Here is a 24,012-nt window from a genome sequence, read left to right as displayed (position 1 = left end):
CTAGAACAGAGGACAAAATTAATTAATGAATGTTCTGATCTTGTTACCTTGTAGTTTACCCTCTTTAAATTTTATTTTGATTTCAATGGACCAATTTCTCTGACTTTTTCTAGACTGTAGGAGAGTAAAAAGTTTTCCTTGACTCTCTTAGGGTCCCTAGCTGGGTCTGAAAATTAAACTGAGAAAGACAAGACAACAGGATTAAAGCATACAAATTTAATGTACATTTTACATGTCATGGGAGTCTTCATAAGGAAATGAAGACTCAAAGAAACTGTTAAACCTGTGTTTGATGTAGAATGGCAAGTCATGGAAAGATATGATAGGGTAAAGTGTATGAGGTAAGTATAATAAACCAGGGGAAATTTTACAAGTCCCATTGTTTGGATTCTTCTGAGTCCTCTTGTCTTTGGAGATAAGGATTCCTCCCATTATAGGGAGGGCAGTTCTCACTTGAGCGTTTAATGACTTCTTTCAGGGGACAAGGGCAGGGAGTATGGGGGTGTGGCTGGGGGTGGGAGAGGTCAGAGAGAGAACTTCCTGCTCATGCTGTATGCTCAGACTCCTTCAGCTTAAAGTATTCAGTATGCCAAGGTGCATATTTTGGGGTACCGTGTCCTGAACCCCATCATAATTCTTTAAGTTGTATGACACAGTTGAAAAAAATCTGTGAGACGTACCTCATTATGATTTGTATGTTATTGAAAATATGAAACAAAATGAACTTGAAAAACCTAGCTCTTGTTCCATCTTTACCTCTAATTTACGTCATTTCTCTGTCATTTGGCTTTTGGTTGTTGTTTTCTAATTTCTGTGTTTATAAAATAGCAGTAACAATAGCCAGCCACAAAGGATAGCTGTGAGATTTGTAAGTCATTTTGATAAAGATCTGTTATCTAGTATGCACCTCTGATTTTTTATTGTAATTGAAAGAAAGTGCTGGGTATTATACAAAATATTAATATGGAAATAATTTATATTATTATCTGAAGTAGTTGCCTTGATGTGAAATAAAGCTGCTTTAATATCGAAAGGGAGTTATAGTATACAGTTATATATATTATTACTGATATTTTAAGTGCACTGTCAGGGTATTAGTAATATTAATAAATGTCAGAATTAGAAAGTCTAAGCAGTCAGGTTTTTGGAAAATTAATGACTAAACAATGTATAATATATAGTTTATAGTCAACTCTTTAAATCCTTACTTTAAAATATTACATTATGCACAGATACATTTTTATTGTAAAAAATTCGGGTTAATTCAGATGTATATATGGTCAAAAGTCATTAAAGGGCTTCTTTCACTCGCCTCAACTTTTCTTGTCAAAGATAACCTTTGTCAGTAACTTGGTATGCAACCTGATATCATTCTATAACTCAAGGCATATACCTTAATATATTAAGGTACTAATTGGTCGTATTCAATACTTTATATGCACCAATTTTTTTTTAATTAAAAAAGAAGAACACAGAAGAACAGCATATGTCAAGTTCATTGTCCTAAATTACTTGTTTTTGCTACCTGTTTTTTTTTTAAGGAATAAAGCAAAATTGAAGTCGCTACTGTATATTCAAAACAATACAAATATAAATATTCTATGCATTTAAAAAATTCACACAAGTTACATTACTCTTGGGTTTCCCTGGTGGTGCAGTGGTTGAGAGTCTGCCTGCTTACTTCAACTTGCTTTTTCCATTCGATAGCTATTTGTTGTTGATGTATACAGAGTTTGTTCGTTCTGAATATTTAAAATTTTCATGTTTAAAAAATACTTACTTTTAAAATGAAATATTTAGGTTTGTGCGTTAGGAAAACTCAAGTTAACTGCATTCTGAAAAAATAAGTTCCTGAGATTTCCTTTTAACAATACTTTTGAAACACAGATAACATTACTTCCTGTCTCTCAGTTTCCTGTATCCATGGCAACCTCTGTTTTACACACTGAGTGTGGAGGAACCAATGTGAAGAGTGGTGTTTCCTGAGCAAATTGTGACTTAAAAAAAAAAAAGAGGTGGAGGGGTGGAGGTCAACAGTGCCACAAAAGAAATGGAGTTTAGAAATGTCGCTCTTCAGATATAGAAAGAAAACCTTTACTTGAATCAGCTGAGTGTTAATAATATGAATTTCCTGTTCTTGGTAAGATTATTTATTTAAATATGAACTTTTAGCTGAAACAAAAAATAATTTGGTTTGTAAAAACCTGTAGTTTAAAGAGAGTTTAATTGTTCTTAATGAATGTGTATAATTCCTAAATTATAATGTTGTTTAATTGATATTAGACTTTAAGTTGATAAAGGGGCATATTATATCCAAAGATCTTTATCCCTGCATCATCATTTGTCACTTTAGTTATAGTCAGTTGTAATATTTAAGTTAGCAAACATTTTATTTTGCAGTTCATTAAATTTGAATTATCATTTTGTCAAACAGTGGGTTAATGGCCTGGAGGTGCTAATAATTCTAGAACGTATTTCAGCCTTACTGTTTTATGCTATCACCATAGTATGATTCATGATATTTAGTATTATGGCTGATCCTAATAAAATAAAATATAGAATTTCTAGTATTATAAAACTTTCATTTAAAGAACTTTTTGATGATTTAAAGTTTTACCTTTTCTTTTTATAGCCAATTTTGATATGAACAGAAAAACCAAGAACAGGGCTATGTGTGGAGTACGTTTTTCTCTGCCTTGCCTACGACTGTTTCTACTTGTTACCTGTTATCTTGTGTTATTATTCCATAAAGAGATACTTGGATGTTCGTCTGTTTGCCAGCTCTGCACTGGGAGACAAATTAACTGCCGTAACTTAGGTCTTTCAAGCATTCCTAAGAATTTTCCTGAAAGTACAGTTTTTCTATATCTGACTGGAAATAATATATCTCATATAAATGAAAGTGAATTAATTGGACTTCATTCTCTTATAGCATTGTATTTAGATAATTCTAGCATTGTGTATGTGTATCCAAAAGCTTTTGTTCATTTGAGGCAGCTATATTTTCTATATCTGAATAATAATTTTATAAAACGCTTGGATCCTGGAATATTTGAGGGACTTTCCAATCTTCGTAATCTATATTTACAGTCTAATCAAGTATCTTTTGTTCCAAGAGGAGTATTTCATGATCTAGTTTCAGTTCAGTACTTAAATCTACAAAGAAATCGCCTCACTGTCATCGGGAGTGGTACGTTTGTTGGTATGATTGCTCTTCGGATACTTGATTTATCAAACAATAAAATTTTGAGGATATCAGACTCAGGCTTTCAACACCTTGGAAACCTGGATTGTTTGTATCTAGAAGGTAATAATTTAACAAAAGTACCATCAAATGCTTTTGAAGTTCTTAAGAATCTTAAAAGACTTTCTTTGTCTCATAACCATATTGAAGCAATACAGCCCTTTGCATTTAAAGGACTTGTCAGTTTGGAGTATCTCCTCCTGAAAAATTCAAGAATTAAAAATGTTACTAGGGATGGGTTTAGTGGAATTAGTAATCTTAAACATTTGATCTTAAGTCATAATGATTTAGAAAATTTAAATTCTGACACATTTAGCTTGTTAAAGAATTTAATTTATCTTAAGTTAGATAGAAACAGAATAATCAGCATTGATAATGGTGCATTTGAAAACATGGGAGCATCTTTGAAGATTCTTAACCTGTCATTTAATAATCTTACAGACTTACATCCAAGGGTCCTTAAGCCATTGTCTTCATTGACTCATCTTCAGGCAAATTCTAATCCTTGGGAATGTAACTGCAAACTATTGGGTCTTCGCGACTGGTTAGCATCTTCAGCCATTACTCTAAACATCTATTGTCAGAATCCCCCATCCATGCGTGGCAGAGCATTGCATTATATTAAATGGACTGACTTTACAAATTGTGTTACATCTTCAACAAATGTATCCAGAGCTTGGGCTATAAAATCTCTTCATATTCATCACAAGACCACTGCATTAATGATGGCCTGGCATAAAATAACCACAAATGGGAAACATTTGGAAAACACTGAGAATGTTACTTTCTGGGAACGAATTCGTACTTCACCTGCCAGTAGATTTTTTCAAGAGAATACCTTTGGTAATCCATTAGAGACTACTGCAGTGTTACCTGTGCAAATACAGCTTACTTCTCCTGTTAACTTGAACTTGGAAAAAAACAGTGCTCTACCGATTGATGCTGCTTCGGTGTCAGGGAAAACATCTGTAATTTGTACACAAGAAGTTGAAAAGTTGAATGAGGCTTTTGACATTTTGCTAGCTTTTTTTATTTTAGCTTGTGTTGTAATCGTTTTTTTGATCTACAAAGTTGTTCAGTTTAAACAAAAACTAAAGGCACCAGAAAACTCAGGGGAAAATAGACTTGAATACTACAGCTTTTATCAGTCAGCAAGGTATAATGTAACAGCTTCAATCTGTAACACTTCCCCAAATTCTCTAGAATGCCCTGGTTTGGAGCAGATTCGACTTCATAAACAAATTGTTCCTGAAAGTGAGGCACAGGTCATTCTCTTTGAACATTCTGCGTTATAATTCAACTGAATATTGACTATAAGAAAACCTCAGTGTCATGGACATGAATAAAACTGAAGCATCCTTATAGAATTATAGACTTTATTTGGATATATAATGAATTATATGAGCTTAGCATTAATAAATATATGTTTTTAATAATTTGTGAATACTGTATTCATTCAGCAAATATTTTCTTTGATAATCACTGTATTAAGTAATTAATAATAACTAATGTTTCTGTGTACCAAGCACTATGCTAAATACTTCATATATAACATTTAGTCCTTAAAAAGCCTTATAAGGTAGTACTATCTACGTTTTACAGGTAGGGAAATTTAGGCAGAGTGAGTTTAAGAAACTGTCTCAAATTCTCACAGCTTGTGACATTGTGACACTTTTTAGGTCTGTCTGATTCCAGAGCCCATGCTTTTAATTTTGTACTATACTGCTGCCTGGGTGCTAGGGTTATAATTGTGAATAGCATGGACATGGTTCCTATTCTCAGTAGAGCTTGAAATGTAGAGGAGGACACACATGGTTATTGTACAGTATGATAAATACTGCACTTGAAGGTACTCTCTTGTATAACATATGTGGAGGTGAGAGAGAGCTTTATGAGAAAAGTGACATTGAAACTGGATTGCAAAGGCTAAGTAGAAATTAGCCCAGCGAAAGAGAGCTGAGTAGTAGGTAGAGGGTTGAAGAAATAGAATACTGCTTTTCAGGAACTAAAATTCAGTCCAACTGGAGTTGTGAGTGGTATATTATGAGATTTGCAGCTAGAGAGAGAAATCAGACAATGAAGGATGTTGTAATTTCATGTTTTTCCCTAGGGCAGCATGGAGCCATGGAAGGTTTTTAAGCATTGTTAAGGGAACCTAATGCTGCTGTTTGGCTACACATTCAGGGATTCTTTTTTTTTTTAATAAATAAATAAATATATTTATTTATTTATTTATGGCTGCACTGGGTCTTCATTGCTGCATGCGGGCTTTCTCTAGTTGTGGTGAGCAGGGGCTACTCTTCATTGTGGTGCGCAGGCTTCTCATTGCAGTGGCTTCTCTTGTTGCAGAGCACAGGCTCTAGGCACGTGGGCTTCAGTAGTTGTGGCTCGTGGGCTCTAGAGTGCAGGCTCAGTAGTTGTGGCGCACATGCTTAGTTGCTCCGGGGCATGTGGGATATTCCCGGACCAGGGCTCGAACCCGTGTCCCCTGCATTGGCAGGCAGATTCTTAACCACTGAGCCACCAGGGAAGTCCCAAGGATTCTTTTAAACATTTAGCATTTGGCAAATACAAACTGAAAGTGCACTCTTTCTGTAAGGAACAAGACTAGAAACAGGATTAATCTGAATCTCCCATGCAGTAATCGCTGATTCATGGGAGAGATGCTGGAGCCCTGGACTGGGGTGGTGGCAGAGAGGATGGATGGATTCTAGAGCTACTTTGGAAGGTGCCTTGGTGATTGGCAGAGGCATGGCAGGTGAGGGAGAAATCAGATGTTAGGTTTTTGGAAAATATTTGCCCTTAGACTACAGGCAACATTTTAGAAAACTCTTGTTTATTTATAAACCACATAGAGAAGTAAATACACCTGTTTTAATCACTACTTAGGTCAAGAAATAGAACATTCAAACATATATGTAGACATTTCTTGAACTTAAAAATTATAGAAATAACCAAGTGTTTAAGCTTTAAGGTGGAGGGGGACCCACATGTAATAAGGGCATTTTCCACTCCATTTCTTACCCACACCACAACAAAAACAGTAAAATTTGCCATATTTGTTTTTAAGCCTTGGCAAAATGGGAAAAGAAAGCCTGGAAACCTTTTACAAGGTTCTGAAAATGAGCTTTGATGTTAGGTCTTCCTACCAAGTTGGTCCTTCATGCATTTCCCCACATCCTATTGTACTTCTTGTTCTCCCTTGTTAGAAGGATCCCACTCCTTGCTTGTCTTCTGTTACTGGGCCAGACTGGAAAACGTATTCATGGACTTGTAATATGTTGTGCTGCTCTGGACTAAGGAAAGAGAACGGGGTACGTGAAACCAAAGAGAAGGTTGTTCTGTTTACCGGTTAGACTTTGTTTTTATGCATTGCCTACTGAATAGTAACTTAATTTTTTTCCTCCTGAGAAGGCCCATTTTATTTCTCATTAAAACTTTTTCTTTTCTGTTATTGGACTTGCTGATAAGGACTTAGGTGAGTGGGAAGGGATATGCATCAGTTGTCTCAAATTATTATCTAGTTTGTTAGTGATTTCACAGCTATGGAGCAATATTAACAAGTGATAGGCCCATGGTTTTCAGTATTCTACTGTCTCAAGTATAGTTTTTTAAAAATGCCCTCTATCTCTAGTCATCACTCTACTGAAGTTGGTAGGCTCTTGTGGCTGCATACTTTAATGTGAGAAGCCTTGTGGGTTAAAAGATAAATATGGAGAAAGCAGCATGAATGAAAGGAATGTATAGTATGCGTTCTGCTGGTCCAAATGTGCCTTGTTTCATTGTTCCTGACTTTTGAGGCATCATGTGACATAGTAGAGGGCACTATATTTTAGTGGGAAGTAGTTTTTTGATTGTCAATAGTGTGTAATTGTAATATACAGTACTTTCCTTTTATCTCCATGTCTTCCCGTATGTCTTGAGTTTCCGGTACCTGAGCATAAACCCTTGCCTGTTCTTAGTTTGGATATTGGCTTTGGAAAATCTAACTTTTTGCCAGATACCTTCTCTGATACTCTTCCTAGTGTTAATTCTATTCTTAATACATAAGTTCACATTTTCTTTGTATTTTGTTTGAGGTCCCATGGAGCAAATATTTTTATGTTCTAGTTCAGTTTCCTCATGTTTTGGCTTTCAGAACCCCTTTTCTTAAATCATCTGCTTCTCATCTATGAAAGCCTCCTAAGGCATTGTCCTCTAGAATGGGGACCTGTGAGATAAAAGAAGAAAATATGTATGGTCTCTACCCCTGATTCTTGGCACAGAGCTCCTGAAACCCTTGTAATTTCCTAAGTGATAAGAACATTAGGAGCATCTTTTGTTCTGACGAGGCAGCTCTGGGGTGGGCTCCTAGACTGAGGTCACCAGAGAGACTGAGCCATGATTAGAGGCTTGGAATTTTCAGCTCCAAGCCCCGTCTTCCACAGAGGGGAGATGAGCTGGAAATGGAGTTAATAATTGAGGATGTATGTAAGGAATTCTCCATAAAATCCCAATAGTAGGGTGTTCAAGGAGCTTCCAGATGGGGGAACACATCCACATCGGAGGGGTGATACGCCCCACCTCCACAGGGACCAAAGCACCTGTGCTCAGGACCCTCCCAGACCTTGCCCTCTGTAGCTCTTCATCTGGCTATTCATCTGTATTCTTTATCTTATATTTTAGTAAACTGGTAAACATGTTTCCCTGAATTCTGTGATTTCTATGGCAAATTAGTTGAACCTAGGGAGGAGTCATTGGAACCTTTGGCATCTGAGGTACTTGGGGGGTGGCTCAGTCTTGTGGGTCTGAGACCTTAACCTGTGTGATCTGACATTATCTCCAGGGAGATAGTGTTAGAATTGAGTTAAATTGTAGGTCATCCAGCGGGTGTCACAGAGAATGGCATGTTGGGAAAATCTTCCACACAATTGGTGACCAGAAGTAAAGTGTGCTGTGAGTAAAGAAGACTCACAGAAGAGAAACATAGTAGGGAAGGACAGGGTTTCTCCCTACTCGGGAAGGAAAAATCTGAGTTTTTTTCCATTTAGGACCATACCCTCCTGGAGTTTCATTCCTACTGTAAATACAACTAACCAGGTAAATTCAGGCAATAGCATTCTTAGCAGATGGAATCCCTCCATGGAAGTCCTAAGACTAAGAAAGTGTTTGTCAGAAAGAAGGCTAGTATAGCTGGAGAGTAGTATGAAAAGTTAGGTGAGATCAGAGAGAGGTAGGCAGCAACCAGATCAGATGGGGCTGAGTAAGCCATGATTAGGAGTTTGGATTTTTATGTGTAATGGGAAGTTACTGAAAGGTTAAACCCTTACTTATTTACTTTATTTATTAAAAAAATTTTAACATCTTTATTGGAGTATAATTGCTTTACAATGTTGTGTTAGTTTCTGCTGTATAACAAAGTGAGTCAGCTATATGTATACATATATCCCCATATCTCCTCCCTCTTGCATCTCCCTCCCACCCTCCCTATCCCACCCCTCTAGGTGGTCACAAAGCACAGAGCTGATCTCCCTGTGCTGTGCAGCTGCTTCCCACTAGCTATCTATTTTACATTTGGTAGTGTATATATGTCCATGCCACTGTCTCACTTCGTCCCAGCTTACCCTTCCCCCTCCCCTTGTCCTCAAGTCCATTCTCTACATCTGCGTCTTTATTCCTGTCCTGCCCCTAGGTTCTTCAGAACCATTTTTTTTTTTTTTTTTAGATTCCATATATATGTGTTAGCATGTGTAAACCCTTACTTTAAAGCATGGGAGACATGATCAGATTTTGCAAAAGAGCACTGTGTAGAGAATGAATTAGAAGAAGCAAAGAGTGGAAGGGTCCCCATGTGGCAAGTTATGCAATAGTTCAAAGTAGAGACAGAATTGACTTGCAGCACACTGTTCACAGTAGGAATATAGAGAAGTCGAAAAATTTCATAGATAAATGTGACAGAATTTGATGATAAATTGGGTTTTTGAAGGGTAGATGAGGAGAAAGGTCAAAACTGAATCCCAGGTTCTGGCCTGAGTCACTGGGTGCTTAGAATTGCTCTGTAGTCAGATAAGGACAACTGTAAGAGAGCCTGATTTTGATTTTCTATCTTGTTTTGCTTTGTTTTTGTTGGGAAGGCACTCAAAAGTTTGGTGTTGGCTACCTTAAGTTAGAGATGCTTGTGAGACTGCCAAGAGTGGATAAGGAGGATGTAGATGTAATAGGGTTCCAAAGCTCAGAGAGGTCATTGTGAGTGCTAGCAGTATTTAGGAGGAATTTGGCAGTGTGCCTGAACGAGGCAGGTCTAAATAGCAGGCATTTAACTCATTTTCCCTGTAAGAAAAATCTACATAAGGTTTTTGGTCAGCTTGAATGTGTTGTATTTACAAAGCTGTAACAAAATAGTCAAATGCCTATTATATTGTTAGTTTAGTTACATATACATAATTTAAAATAATGTAAATAGAGAGATTTTTCCCCCTGTTATTTCGTGATAGTTTTATTCAAATGCTTCATGTAAATCTTTGACATCAATGTTCTCATCATCACAGACTTCCCTTCTGATCACATAACACTGTTTTACAGAGCACATTATCTTCAATTGCCTTGTGATAACTTGTATAGCTCTGTTTTCAAAAATGTCCACCGTTTATAATGGTGAGGTCGTGCCTCCAACCCAATAATTACTAAATCTCTATTAAATTCTTTTGTATCACTTTAAAAAAAAAGTTTGTCAAGTGACTCCTATAAGCTTTGAAAATAAGCATTGATTGGGTTTTTTCAGCCTAATGTCTTTTCCAAACAGTTCTGTGCCAGTCATTGATCATCTTCTTTTTAATGGAACCTTAGTATATCTTCACTGAGCAGTGTTTCTTAAAGCATAGTCTTCCTCTTGAAAATCATATAATATGGCAGTTTCTTCTCATCCCACTATACATAGATCATTGTAGTTATTTCTTATTGTCTTAAAGATAATGGCTTGCTTCCCCCCCCCACCTCTATGCAGTCAAAAAAGAAAAAAAGTTAATTGGGGGAATGTTTTATAATATGTAAGGATAATTGTTGTATAAACTTTAATTTTAAAATAACTTAGTGAACTTCCATTATGAACTTTTTATCCTTTTATTTCCTTGCCCAGTATTTGTCAAGGGAACTAGATTTATTAACACATACACTGTTCCATGACCACAAAGAGAATTAACTATGTAGAAAGGATGTATGTTTCCATTTAAGTGACAGAAATATTTCCAGCCTAGGTCCTGGAAAATAGAGAGGGGAAAAACCTGATCTTAGTATAAATGTCACCACTTTTATAACTTCCAGTGTGGTAGGAATTCTGGAATAAGACCGATAAATCAAGGCTTTTTTCGTTTTCCTTTTTCTTTTAGTAAACTGCTGTTCTTTGCTTAATATTGTTAATATAAGCAGAAAAGTATAATTTACAGAATATTTTATTTGATTGTGGCTTTTAGTGCTTAAAAACTTATTTTCTTAAATTACCTTAACTTCACTGACCCTCTGACTTAGGATTTAATGATGTGAGTGCGTTCAGATATTATTAGGTGCAGTGTACAAATAGTATAATTGTTGTCTGGTTAGAGCAGAGAAAATTTTAAAGTATCTGAAGTTCTGATTTCTTTCTTTCTTGGGCTTGCTACTATGAAAAACTTAAATCATCAGTTTTCGATTATAAAACTGTTCAGAAAAAGTAACTGAAAATTTGGTGTTTCTGCATTCCTGTTTTCCTCCAAGGCCCAAGGGAATGAAGGTGTGATGTAAATGTGTAAATCCATCACTTACAGAGAAGTTATTTAAGGCACAGGCTCTATGATGATGGATCAGTTAATCTAAAAACTGGAAGTGTAAAATGCTTACTAGAAAAATACTAATAAAAATTGGATAAGTGGAAAGAAACTAGAGTCCTGTTCACATTTAACCTAATATTTATTGTTTAGGCTAACCAAATGAATATTAGAATATTTCTTTTATTTGTGCCTTTGGGATTAAAAATTTTGCACTATCTTTCTAGGGGCATTTTGTTTTCTGGACACCTGTGGTTGGGTTCATAGTGATACAAAAGGACAGAAATAATTTTAAGCAAGCGTGATTTTTTAAGTTGGGTGAAAACCACGAGAAAGATGGATTTTGTTTTCTTTAGTACATAGTTTTCAAAAGCAAGAAAAAATCACTCTGTGTGAAGTTTCTGCAATTCACATATTCTACAGATACTGTTACACACCCAGAAAATGTCATACCTTTAGGAAATACTAAGTCAAGATTAAGAGCTGTAGTTTTACTCGTGTGCATTTAACTGAAAAAGAAAAATTTACTAAAAACTATGTGGAATTGTTTTAAATGATCAGATGGTCTTTACCCACTGAGTAAAATTTTTAATGCTCTCACCTACTTACTTAATGTTTGTGTCTGTATATATATGGAACATCACTTACCACATACTTGAAGAACAAAACAAGCAGATGTTTAAAAAGGCCAGTCTTCTTTCTGTAGCGTAGTTGTACCTCTGGTCTGTGCAAATAAATTAATGTATCAACCAAGTATGTAAAATAATAAAAGGAAAAGTATGATAGGTAAAAAGGAAGATTACTAATACTTCTTGCCCTTCAGTTTTACTTTTATTCTCTCCTTTCATCCTTGATGTTAAACTTTCCTTGCATTTTCTAAGATGAATGTTTCAGATGTAGATTCCAACACAGCCACCTTCTGTTCTATTTTCTGCCTAACGTCAGGTGTAGACTAGTCAATTGTAATATGTTATCTACAGCTTAGTTACCTATACTTGTAATTTTAAAAAGAAATAAGTAAAAATAGTATTGTTTAAAGAAAAAAACAAGGGGAGGGCAGTTTTCGAGCTTTGGGGATCATAAATTCCTATGATTATTTATTGTGTGTTCACATGATACATAATGTTACCCTAAGAGACATAAAGAAATAAATGTAACACATGGGCTCTGCTTCATGTTACTTACCATCTTAGGGAGAGCAGGCATGCAGGCATGAAAAATTAAAGGACATAAGAAGAAAGTAATAAAAAAGGTGCCACATGAGTGGCACACCAAATGAGCAGTGCAGAGGTTTTATGCTATTGGAAATTCAAAGGACAGAGTGCTCAATTACAGTGAGGTAAAGAGTGGTCAAGGGAAGACTTCGTGAAGAAAATGTGAATTATACATTGAATAGAAAAAAGGAGGGAGAACATTGTGAGGAGCAGGAAGGGAGTAAGCAGTTATTGGAGTCAGGAACTTCTGTATTCAGGAGGTGATGACTTAATGCCTGAGAGCAGTGAAAGGAAGAATAGTTCAATACCACTTTGGAAAGGTGGTTTTAGTAGAGCTTGCTGAGGTTCTCGATAGGCCTTGAAAGTTCTTAAATTAAGGAGAAAGAAAAGAAGGCACGCATTTGCCTCCTTGAAGCCCTCAATAATAAGGGAATGAATAGAATCAGTTGGGTCCCATTTAGCATTGTGAAATGAAAATAAGTTTATATCAAATTTGGGATTCCTTTAGGAGAAGCATCTATCCTAATGCAATAAATAAAAGATAAGTTAACTTGAAAATTCTAAGATCTCAAGTGGTGGTAGAATGATCCAGTCTCTAGAGGCCAGTGATGAGGATTAGAGAATAGTAATTTGCCAGTGCTTCATGAGCACCATCCAGACGACAGGATGCTCTGACTTAAGCCAGTAAATACTGGGTCGGCCAAAAGGTTCATTCAGTTTTTTCCGTAAGATAGCGCCTAGTTGTCTTTAACTTCATTTGAAACAATTTTGTTAAATTGTATTCTGATAGCTGTCATATCAGCATGCATTAAAAAAAAAAAACATCAAAATTGGTGAATTTTTGTAGCTATTTTAATATTGAAGATGGAAGAAAAACAACATTTTCGGCATATTATGCTGTATTATTTCAAGAAAGGTAAAAACTCAGCTGAAACGAAAAAAACGATTTGTGCAGTGTATAGAGAAGGTGCTGTGACTGACAGTGTGTCGAAAGTGGTTTGCAAAGTTTCGTGCTGGAGATTTCTCGCTGGACGATGCTCCATGGTCAGGTAGACCAGTTGAAGTTGATAGAGATCAAATCAAGACATTAATTGAGAACAATCAACGTTATACCACACAGGAGATAGCCAACATACTCAAAATATCCAAATCAAGCATTGAAAGTCATTTGCACCAGCTTGGTTATATGAATCGCTTTGACGTTTGGGTTCCAAGCAAAAAAAAACCTTTTGACCATATTTCCACGTGCGATTCTCTACTTAAACGTAATGAAAAAGTTCCGTCTTTAAAACAAATTGTGACAGGTGGCGAAAAGTGGGTACTGTACAATAATGTGGAATGGAAGAGATCGTGGGGCAAGTGAAATGAACCACCACCAACCACGCCAAAGGCCAGTCTTCATCCAGAGAAGGTGATGTTGTGTATATGGTGAAATTGGGAGTCCTCTAATTTGGGCTCCTTCCGGAAAACCAAACAATTCCAACAAGTACTGCTCCTAATTAGACCAACTGAAAGCAGCAGTCGACGAAAAGCGTCCGAATTAGTCAACAGAAAACGCATAATCTTCCATCAGGATAACGTAAGACTGCATGTTTCTTTGATCACCAGGCAAAAACTGTTACAGCTTGGCTGGGAAGTTCTGATTCATCCATCTTATTCACCAGACATTGCACTTTCAGATTTCCATTTATTTCGGTCTTTACAAAATCCTCTTAATGGAAAAAATTTCATTTCTCTGGAAGACTGTAAAAGGCACCTGGAACAGTTCTTTGCTCACTAAGATAAAAAGTTTTGGGAAGATGGAATTATGAAGTTACCTGAAAACTGGCAGAAGGTAGTGGAACAAAACAGTGAATACGTTTTTCCATAAAGTTCTTGGTGAAAATGAACAATGTGTCTTTTATTTTTACTTAAAACCTGAAGGAACTTTTTGGCCAACCCAGTAAGTCAGAAACCTGTAAAATTGAGAAAGTCAGTTATTCAGGATATCATAACCTGATTTAAAACAAAAAAGGAACATCTCTTTTGTTGCTTCATTTCTTTGTCCTTTAGTTTCTAAGTTCCCTGAGGTGGCCATCTTTTTTATCCCCAGGGCTTTTCAGGATGTCTAACATGTTTTGTGAGCTCATAAAATGTCGACTAAAGTGAATGAACTTGACCATGGTGACCTATACACCAGGAAGAATTGGCCTAGGTAATATCACCACTTACTCTAATCACTTCTTTCTTTGTGAGTTAATTGGTATCCTGGTATAAATCCACCTCTTATTAATACTCAGTAAGCCAGTCTTCTGAAGTCTGCTCATGGGGGGATACCAAGATAAACTTCTGGCTGGAATAATCAGTAATCAGTGTTTTGTTTTTTCTTTAAGCTCCTGAATGTTGTTTTTTCTACCGTGCTGTAGAAAACTGCGTGTTCCATATCCATGGATACAGAGGGCCTACCGTACTACACCATTTTATAGTATAAGGGACTTGAGCACCCATGGTTATCGAGGGGCCATTGTATAGACTAGCATGGAGTTTGGCTGTCTCCTTCAGGGATACTAAATTGCCGTGCCCTAGTTAATGTGAACTGCCACTTCGTGGTAAGCACTGATTTTGGAGAATTAAGAGTTGAGTGAGATTTAAAATTACATGGTTTTCTCTGGCTACCTTTACTTCTCCCACATTATACCAGACACCAGATTTGAATGGATATACACAAGAAGGCTACTATTAGGAGATGATACACTGAGAATTCTAATAAAGTATTACTCGTAACTCCAGTATGTAATACATATAAAAGAGAAAAACTGAGCTTTTTTCATAAAGAAACAAAAACAGTATAATACCTAGTTCCTGGCTTGTTGTATTTAAAGAAATAATGTATATAAGATTATCAAAGTACAATGACTTTTCTCCTTCCCTTTGTTCCTCCAAACCTATTGCTATTTCATTCCTGGTTTCCAGCTCTCTTTTGATTGTTTCCATTTTAGATGTCTAATTACATTTTAAAGCATGTAATTCAGAAAGATTGTATATTACAAAAAACAAGATTTATTCTTAATTTATAAAGTACAGGGTTGAGAGTATTGTGTGGATAAAAAGGGAAACAAATGCTTAATATTCAAAAAGAATCATAAAGAATACTGTCTATAAAAATTTTATTTTAAAGGCTTCTTAAATGCAACATTTACACATTTTTGTAATACTTTAAAAAGGAGGAAAAGAATTTGTAACTTCTTAATGCTTGTTTTCTTTAAACATCTGTATGCAAGGAAAGTACAAGCCTCTTTTAGGTTTTTGTTACCTGTATTATTTTGGGGTACTTTTCCCAAACTGCTTAATGAGTGGTAGTTGAGTTGCATCCTTCTGAGTGCTTTTTGAAATTGAATACTCTGAAGATAATTTTTGTTTAACTTCTCCTTTTATTGATCCCAAAATGTGGCATAGAATCTCCTTTTCCACTCTTTTTCTTCAGTCCGTCTCCTTTTCTAGAGTCAACTCTTTTCATTCAAAGCCAGATTACATACCTTTCTACTCTGTGCCATAGTCATTTTCCCCTTTTCTGAGCTTGAAGTCCAAGCCTCACCCGCTCTGGCACTTACTAAGTACCCCAGGGTAAGCATGGTTTCCCCCGTCTACTGGAATTAATCCCCCCTTTTCCCCCGCTTTTCCCCAGGCTAGATCTCTGCCTCTTGTGTCCTTTTCTGTGCAGTATGGGTGACATTTCAGTGAAAAAAATAACTGACTGAGGTTGCCTCACCTCCCTTCTTCACCCCTACAAGACAGTCATCTAAGCCTCTCACTTGGTAGAGCTAGAAATTCAGCTGGAGGCAGGGGAGGGAAGGAGTGTGAATCACAGTGATCACATGACTGACTTCTCCTCCAAGCCTGAATAAGCATGGGCCAGGACAATAGTCCTTCTTCCTGACTAGCATGTGCAGGTAGAGCCGAGGTTGGACCTATATCTTCTGGCTTGTGTCCAGTCTGCTTCTGTGAGTATCCTTATCTCTTCTTTAGTTTGATTTTAACACTCCTTTTGTCAATCATTCACTAATACTGTCTTTTGGCTTTCTGTAAACCTTAGGCTCCTGAACCTATTAGATTTCTCTCAGAACTTTTCAAGCTTCATTCTGGTTCTAGCAGTGTCATCTAAATAATCCGGTCATTTATGAGAAAGGGGTGAAGTTACTGCCTTTGGCAAGAATTGTGCAGTCAAAAGTTTACCTTCTCCATGCTGCAGTTTATCACAATCTGTTCTGAGCCTTCAAGGCTCATTCTGTAAATGTTCATCTCTGAATTGAGGCCCAGTGCTATAGCACTGTATCATTTTCTAATTATGGCAAAGATATAACTTCTTACCATCTCCTCAGAAACATGTGTGACCATGCTGGTAGCCCCAGCATTGATCAATATGATAATTTGAAGTAAAACATGTAAACAAATGAGCTGGTTGTCAAATTATACCTCTTTTAAATCTCTCTCTCCCCTACACTGCCTTATAATTAACATTCACACACATAGTAGAACATGGTCACACGTGGGTTGTCAGATACCTGTTAGGAAAATTCATAATCATTTTGAGAAAATACACAGTACTCAGAAATTCCATTGATTTCTTGGGAAATTTCTAGCCCTAGAAGGTGTGGGGTTGATCTTGGAGGTGATCTGAGCAGAGAAGGCAGCTGCCTGAGTGGATTGTCCCTAAATAATATTGACATAAAGGCCTGGTAAAGAGCCTTGGAAGCTATAGAATACAGGGCTTTTGTCTTTTTCAACTAATTGAAATCAGTTGTTGATAGCTATCCAGAATGCTGCTCTGTTAGAAAGGAATGTCAGGCCCTGCCTGCCTTAGCTTGCTATGATGGATTAGTGGTGAATTAACTCTGCAGTGGGAAGGGAAAATGGCTGTATTCCTTGCCATGTATCTGCCATCCCCGAGTCCAGTCTTCACTTTACAGACAAGAAGACCAACACCTAGAGAAATGACAGAGAGTGGCTGAACTTTTAGTGCACAATCTTGGTTTCTAATGCTTTTTAAAAATCATTTACTTTAATATGACTTTTAAAAATTTGACATATAGGTAATTTACAGTGTTTCAGCTAAACAGCAAAGTGATTCAGTTATATATATATATATATATATATACACACATATATATATTCTTTTTCAGATTCTTTTCCATTATAGGTTATTACAAGATATTGAATATAGTTCCCTGTGCTGTACAGTAGGTCCTTGTTGTTTATCTATTTTATATATAGTCATGTGTATCTGTTAATTCCAAATCCCTAATTTATCCTTACCCCCCTTTCCCCTTTGGTACCCATAAGTTTGTTTTCTATGTCTGTGAGTCTATTTCTGTTCTGTAAATAAGTTCCTTTGTATCATTTTTTTAGATTCCACCTATTAAGTGATATCATGTAATATTTGTCTTTCTCTGTTTACCCTACTTCACATAGTATGACAGTCTCCGGGTCCATCCATGTTGCTGCAAGTAGCATTATTTCATCCTTTTTTATGGCTAAGTGATATTCCATTGTATATATATATACCACATCTTCGTTATCCATTCATCTGCAGATGAACGTTTAGGTTGTTCCTGTGTCTTGGCTATTGTGAATAATGTTGCTCTGAACATTAGGGTGCACATATGTTTTTGGATTAGAGTTTTCATCTTTTCTGGATATAGCCCAGGAGTGGGAATCCTGGGTCATATGGTAACTCTGTTTTTAGTTTTTTAAGGAACCTCCATACTGCTCTCCATAATGGTGTACCAACTTACATTCCCACTAACAGTGTAGGAGGGTTCCCTTTTCTCCACACCCCCTCCAGCATTTATTGTTTGTAGCTTTTTTGATGATGGCCATTCTGACTGATGTGAGGTGATACCTCCTTGTAGTTTTGATTTGTATTTCTCTAATAATGACGATGTCGAGCAGCTTTTGATGTGCCTGTTGGCTCCAATACCTTTTTCTAAGGTGTTTCTCGCTAAACCAGATAAGGCAGATTGTATGTGTGTTTCTTTCTTGAGAGATTTTAAAAATTCTTATGCAAAGGATATATAATGATATCAAAAATATATACTCTTGCAATAGGTTGTTACATACACATTAAAATGCAACGGAATGATAACAACTATTGGTTATTTTGCCCATCTGGTGATTTAGTTCTCTAAAACCTGATCACACTTGAAAGTAGAGACAGAAGGTTTTGACTTTACAAAGGTGAGAACATGACCCAAACTGTGTTGACTTTGGGAACTACTTTTAGTGAACATTTTAAAACTTAATTATGCATGTTAATGCAGTATGAGAAACACAGTATGTCCCTTGCAGGAATGATACTGTTAGTTCCCTGGAGATGAGTTATAATTTATTCAGTTATTTTTAGCATAATTTTGTGTGCCAGTAAATGGTCATATACTTCTACTTTTTAAAAGTTAGGCTTATTAAGGTATAGTTCACATACAGTAAAACCTCTTTTAAGCATACAGTTCTGGCAAATGTACACAGTGTATAACACTTCCACACTCAAGATACAGAACATAACCATCACCCCCAAAAGTTCCCTTGTGTCCCTTTGCCTGGCAACCACTGATTAAATAATTTTGCCTTTCCAGAAAGTCACATAAATGGAGTCATACGGTATATAGCCTTTCAAATCTTTTATTTTTCTCAGTGTAATGTTTTTGGGATTTATTCAAGTTGTTGCAGGTATCTGTAGTTTGTTCCCTTTTATTGCTGATTATTCCATTGGATAAATGTCCCACAGTTTATCCATTTGTTACTTGGTAGACATTAGGATCTTTGCAGTTTTGGATTATGAGTAAAAGTACCACAAATATTTACATACAGATCTGCGAATACTTGTTTTGGTCTTGGGTAAATACCCAGGAATGGGATTGCTTAGTTGTGTGGAGTGTTAACTTATAAACTGCCAATGTGTTTTCCAAAATGGATGTGTCAGTTTTTATTCTTGCTGGCAACGTATGAGAGGTCCTGTTGTTTTTCACCCTTGCCAGCACTTGGTATTGTCAGTCTTCTTAATTTTACTTATTAAAATCTCATCACAGGGAATTCCCTGGCAGTCCAGTGGTTAGGACTCGGCACTTTCACTGCAAGGACCCGGGTTCAATCCCTGGTCGGGGAACCAAGATCCCGAGCAAGCCGAATGGTGCGGCCAAAAAAAAAAAAATTTCGTTACAGTTTTAATTTGCATTTCTCTGATGACGAATGATATTGAGCATTTTTTCAAGTGCTCCTATGCCATCTGTATTATTTTCTTTGGTGAAGTATCTGTTCAAATTTTTGTCCATTTTTAAATTGAGTTATTTGTCATCTGAGTTTTCAGCGCCAAGTTCTTCATCAGATTTATGTTTTACAGATATTTTTTCCCAGTCTATCGCTTGTCTTTTTCCTCAGGAGTAGAGACTTTTGATATTCAAAATTTTGTACCTTTATTCTTTTAGTTATGACATTAACACAAGACTATTATAATAAATTAAAGAATATTAAAGCATCTCTTTCCCATCTGATCTACCCACCTAAGTATTTAAGCATACTGGTAATCTACTGAAAGAAAATTTTACTGTAATATGCAAAGTACAATTTCTGCTTTAAGAAATATATTTTGAAAGTTTCTTTTGTACTTTCAGACTAAAATTTCTCTTCATGTTCAAGAGGATAATTGAGGGGAAAAAAAAGAATTACCTGTTGAAATACTTCATTTTAACCTATTTTGCTCCTCTTTTATTCTAGTGTTATCCAAGATAAATTCTGTGGGATTATAAACATCTCAGTGGAGGGCCTACATGATGTCATGACAGAAGATCCTGAAACGGGAACTTATAAAGAGTAGGTGGATCATTTAATTAATTGCACTTGGACTTGGAGAGTAATTAATTATATCCTGCATTATTTTTGTTTACTGTAACCATATAAGTTGCCATGGTATGGCAACTTTTAAATTTTGTCTTTATAAAAAGAATATTTTTGTTACTTTACTTATAATATTGTTGGATCTTGAGATAAGCTTAGTTTTGTTATAGTGAAATTCTCAATTGGACTTCTTTGGTCTAATCATCATTTTATGATTTGACATTAGGTTTTTAAAAAAATTCCAAGTGTATTTTAACATATAAATTCCTCTTTTAAGATATCTTGAATAGTATGTTCTTTTTTTCCGCTAACAATGGTCCCCTGCCCTTCAGGTGAGTTATGGAGAAAGGGGAACGGATTAGCATCTTATATTTGTATTTGACTGGTTGAAGCATCACTGGCACCTTTAAGATATTAGAGGGTCACATGGTACTTGACTAGTTCCAAAAGAGTGTAGTTAAAATTACAGTTGATTATTGAACAACGTGGGGGTTAGGGACACCAACCCTCTGCACAGTTGAAACTCCACGTATAACTTTACAGTTGACCCTCTCTGTATCTGCGATTCCACATTTATGGATTCAACCAACCACAGATTGTGTAGTACTGTAATATGTGTAGCACTGTAATACGAATTTATTGAAAAAGTCTACACATGTTCAAATCTGTGTTGCTCAAGGGTCAACTGTGTATTCTTCGGGAGATTAGTTAAAATTATGTTATCAGGAATGCTGATAATCTCACATTTATATAACTATTAATGTGAAAAAAATTTTTATCACTATATCCTGTTATTTATAATAGTAGAATTATCATATCTTTCTTAATATTGCTATTTAAAGTATGTTTCATACAATGATAAGCAAGGCTTCATGAGATTCCATACTGCTTGACTTCTCAATAATGTACTTAGCCCATTTTCCTTGCTTTTTGTAAAACCATCTATAGCAAATGGGAAAGATTGCCATTCGAATCATACTTTGTTGAAAAATATGGAAAGTAGATATATGTAGTTGAATCTTATTAAACATGTATAAACAAAATGTTTCTGGCGTGTAACTTAGCTTTCAGGAACATAGGAGTTCAGATGAAGTGGAAACCTCAGACTTTTGTGATTACAAACCCAAAATAACAAACCATTTTATGTGTGTAGGCCGTTTTTAAAAAGTTAATGTAGGGGCTTCCCTGGTGGTGCAGTGGTTGAGAGTCCACCTGCCGATGCAGGGGACACGGTTTCGTGCCCCGTTCCGGGAAGATCCCACATGCCGCGGAGCAGCTAGGCCTATGAGCCATGGCCGCTGAGTCTGCGCGTCCGGAGCCTGTGCTCCACAACGGGAGAGACCACAACAGTGAGAGGCCCGCGTACCGCAAAATAAAAAAAAAAAAAAGTTAATGTAGGAATTATGGCACATGACTATAAATATTGTGTTTACATATATAATATGTGACAAAGTTTACAACTGTTTGTGAAATATTTAGGATATATTCAAATGTTCCCTGTCTTTCTTTGGAGTATATAATTTAGTTAGGGGGAGGGCGTGTATAATAATAGCACCATGAAAACACTAGTAATGTGTAAAGACAATGATATATGTTTTGAACAAAGCACACAAAACAGTAGAATTCCAGGTTGTGCTTTAATAGAATGTCAGAGAAAGAAAAGGCATAGTGTGTTAACTGGAAGCGCTGAGAGTTAGGAAGTTGTTAGAAATAAAGTTTAGAAATTATCTAGTGTAGTTTCATTATTTAAAAGATAGGTTACAGAAGCTCAGAAATAAAGTTTAGAAATTATCTAGTGTAGTTTCATTATTTAAAAGATAGGTTACAGAAGCTCAGAAAAGTGCAGTGACACAGCAAATTAGTGGAAGAGTCAAGACTAGAACCAAGGTCTTTGGGCTCTATATGCCACACTCAGCCATGAGGGAAGTTTTGGTTTGTAAAAGGAAAATGTTGGATGTAAGCACAACAAGCTGACTGGGAGACCATTATCTGGTCTCCCAGATCTGGGAGGTGCATATATCTGTTTGAATTAGTGTTTTTCTTCAGATAAATACCCAAAAGTGGAATTGCTGATTTATGTAGTAGTCCTGATTTTTGGAGGAGCCTCCATACTATTTTCCATAGTAGCTGCAGCAATTTACATTTCTACCAGTAATGCACAAGGGTTCCCTTTTCTCCATAATTCTTGCCAGCATTTGTTATTTCTTGACTTTTTGAGGATAGCCATTCTAACAGGTGTGAGGTGATATCTCACTGTGTTTTTGATTTCCATCTCCCTAATGATTGGTGATGTTGAGACCTTTCATATGTCTGTTGGCCGTCTGTATGTCTTATTTGGAAAAATGTCTGCAGATTCTCTGCCTGTTTTTTAATCAGATTGTTTGATTTTTTTGGTATTGAATTGAATTAGATTTTTATATATTTTGGATATTAGCCCCTTATCAAATACATGATTTACAAATATTTTCTCTCATTCAGTAAGTTGCCTTTTCATTTTTTTGAATGATTTCCTTTTGGTTTAATGTAGTCCCACTTGTTTGTTTTTGTTGCCTTTGCTTTTGGAGCAGATCCAAAAAATCATCACGGAGACCAATGTCAAGGAGCTAACCACTTATGTTTTCTTCTAGGAGTTTTATTGTTTCAGGTCTTATGTTCAAGTCTTTGGTTCCTTTTGAGTTAATTTTTGTGTATGGTGTATGGTCTAGTTTCATCTTTTTGCATGAGTTTCTTTATATGTTTGTATTTTAGTTAGTAGAGTTCTTATTTTATTAAACCAGGAAAATATATTAATGACACCTGTAATTTGCTTTCTGCTTGTCTTTGGTTAGAGTGGCTTCCCTTTTTTTCCTTAAATTATGCATTGTTTTTAGGCACAAAGGGAGATGAGATTGACAACCTGTTGCCAAAATTTGGGAAGTAATAAGGAAGAAAGGATTTAGCCAGCATTTCAGGAAGCTTAGAGGCACTAAACTTTATTTGAAAAAGACTCATAAATTGTGTTTTTTATAGTTAGAGAGTATAAAACATATCAGCCATCAAGGATATAGCTTTTTTTTTAAACAAAAATAAAATTTAGGCTTATATAAGCATTTTTCTTCCTTCACTTGATGCATGAACCCACCAGATAGCTCTTCAAAATGGAATAGAGGATATCAGAAGCAGCCTTGGTTCCTTGACTCTAAATTATCCCCTGTATATTATCCTAACTTACGTTGGTCTCAGTGACCTCCTTGGCGTCTCTCTCTCTCCAATTTTACCCTTTTGATCCATTCTGCTCCATGTCTTAAAATTAAAAGCCCAGTTTCTTATAAAGTTGATGGGGCAGTATTCTTTGCTGATCCTCAGTTTACATTATTAGCCTTGTCTCTTCCTCCCTAGATTCTACCTTCTTCCCCAAATGTGCCACTTTTATATACATGGCTTGACTCAACATTTCTTCTTCTTGGCATGTCACACCCTTAGCTTTGCCCTTCTTCGCAAATACCTACCTCTAAGATTCCTTTCCATGCTCTCAGGAAGAATTCATCGCATCCTTCTCTGTTCCTTTGTGGCACTTTGTCTATACTGCTAATATACAACCTTTAGTTAGTTGCTTGTTTTCAGTCTAGAGGATTTGAGGCAGTGAATAAGAAAAGCTCATGCTCATTATGACTGAAAACTATTAACACAGGATTGAAGGAATTTAAACAAGGTTGAATGGCGAAACATGTGGCATCTAGATGTAAAACAGCCCTGATCTTGCTAACTACCAGGGCAAAGAGATACATTAGGAATTACCTCGTTCCTATTTTCATGTAGAGGGAAGTAGGTGTATCAAGAGAGGGAGACTGTTTCTTGGCCTGAGCCCAGAAATTAATTTTTGATAAGATATTTATTTAAAGGACTGTAAAAGGATTTTCAGCTGCAAGTA

General features: G+C 36.1%; 2 protein-coding genes and 1 long non-coding RNA gene across 3 annotated transcripts in view; 2 read left to right on the top strand and 1 right to left on the bottom strand.

Moving 5' to 3' along the window:
• The window catches only part of LOC309960542, a 106,265-nt gene that overhangs the window by 48,910 nt on the left and 33,343 nt on the right, over nt 1–24,012 (bottom strand). The gene's annotated exons all lie outside the window — the stretch shown is intronic.
• Nucleotides 1–24,012, top strand: part of IPO11 (importin 11) — a 216,301-nt gene that overhangs the window by 161,208 nt on the left and 31,081 nt on the right. The window contains exon 28 of the mRNA XM_082837371.1: nt 19,983–20,078. Coding sequence (XP_082693497.1) covers nt 19,983–20,078 — 96 coding nt within the window. The remainder of the gene's footprint in view (nt 1–19,982; nt 20,079–24,012) is intronic.
• LRRC70 (leucine rich repeat containing 70) lies at nt 2,644–4,688 on the top strand (the record flags this gene model as incomplete). Its single annotated transcript, XM_082835348.1, has 1 exon — nt 2,644–4,688. The coding sequence occupies one exon, from the start codon at nt 2,644–2,646 to the stop codon at nt 4,537–4,539; it is 1,896 nt and encodes a 631-aa protein (XP_082691474.1). The 3' UTR covers nt 4,540–4,688.

This window comes from Leucopleurus acutus (genome assembly GCF_964270905.1).
Source record: "Leucopleurus acutus genome assembly, chromosome: 3".
Lineage (NCBI taxonomy): Eukaryota > Metazoa > Chordata > Mammalia > Artiodactyla > Delphinidae > Leucopleurus > Leucopleurus acutus.
This window is presented reverse-complemented; position numbering and strand designations above follow the sequence as displayed.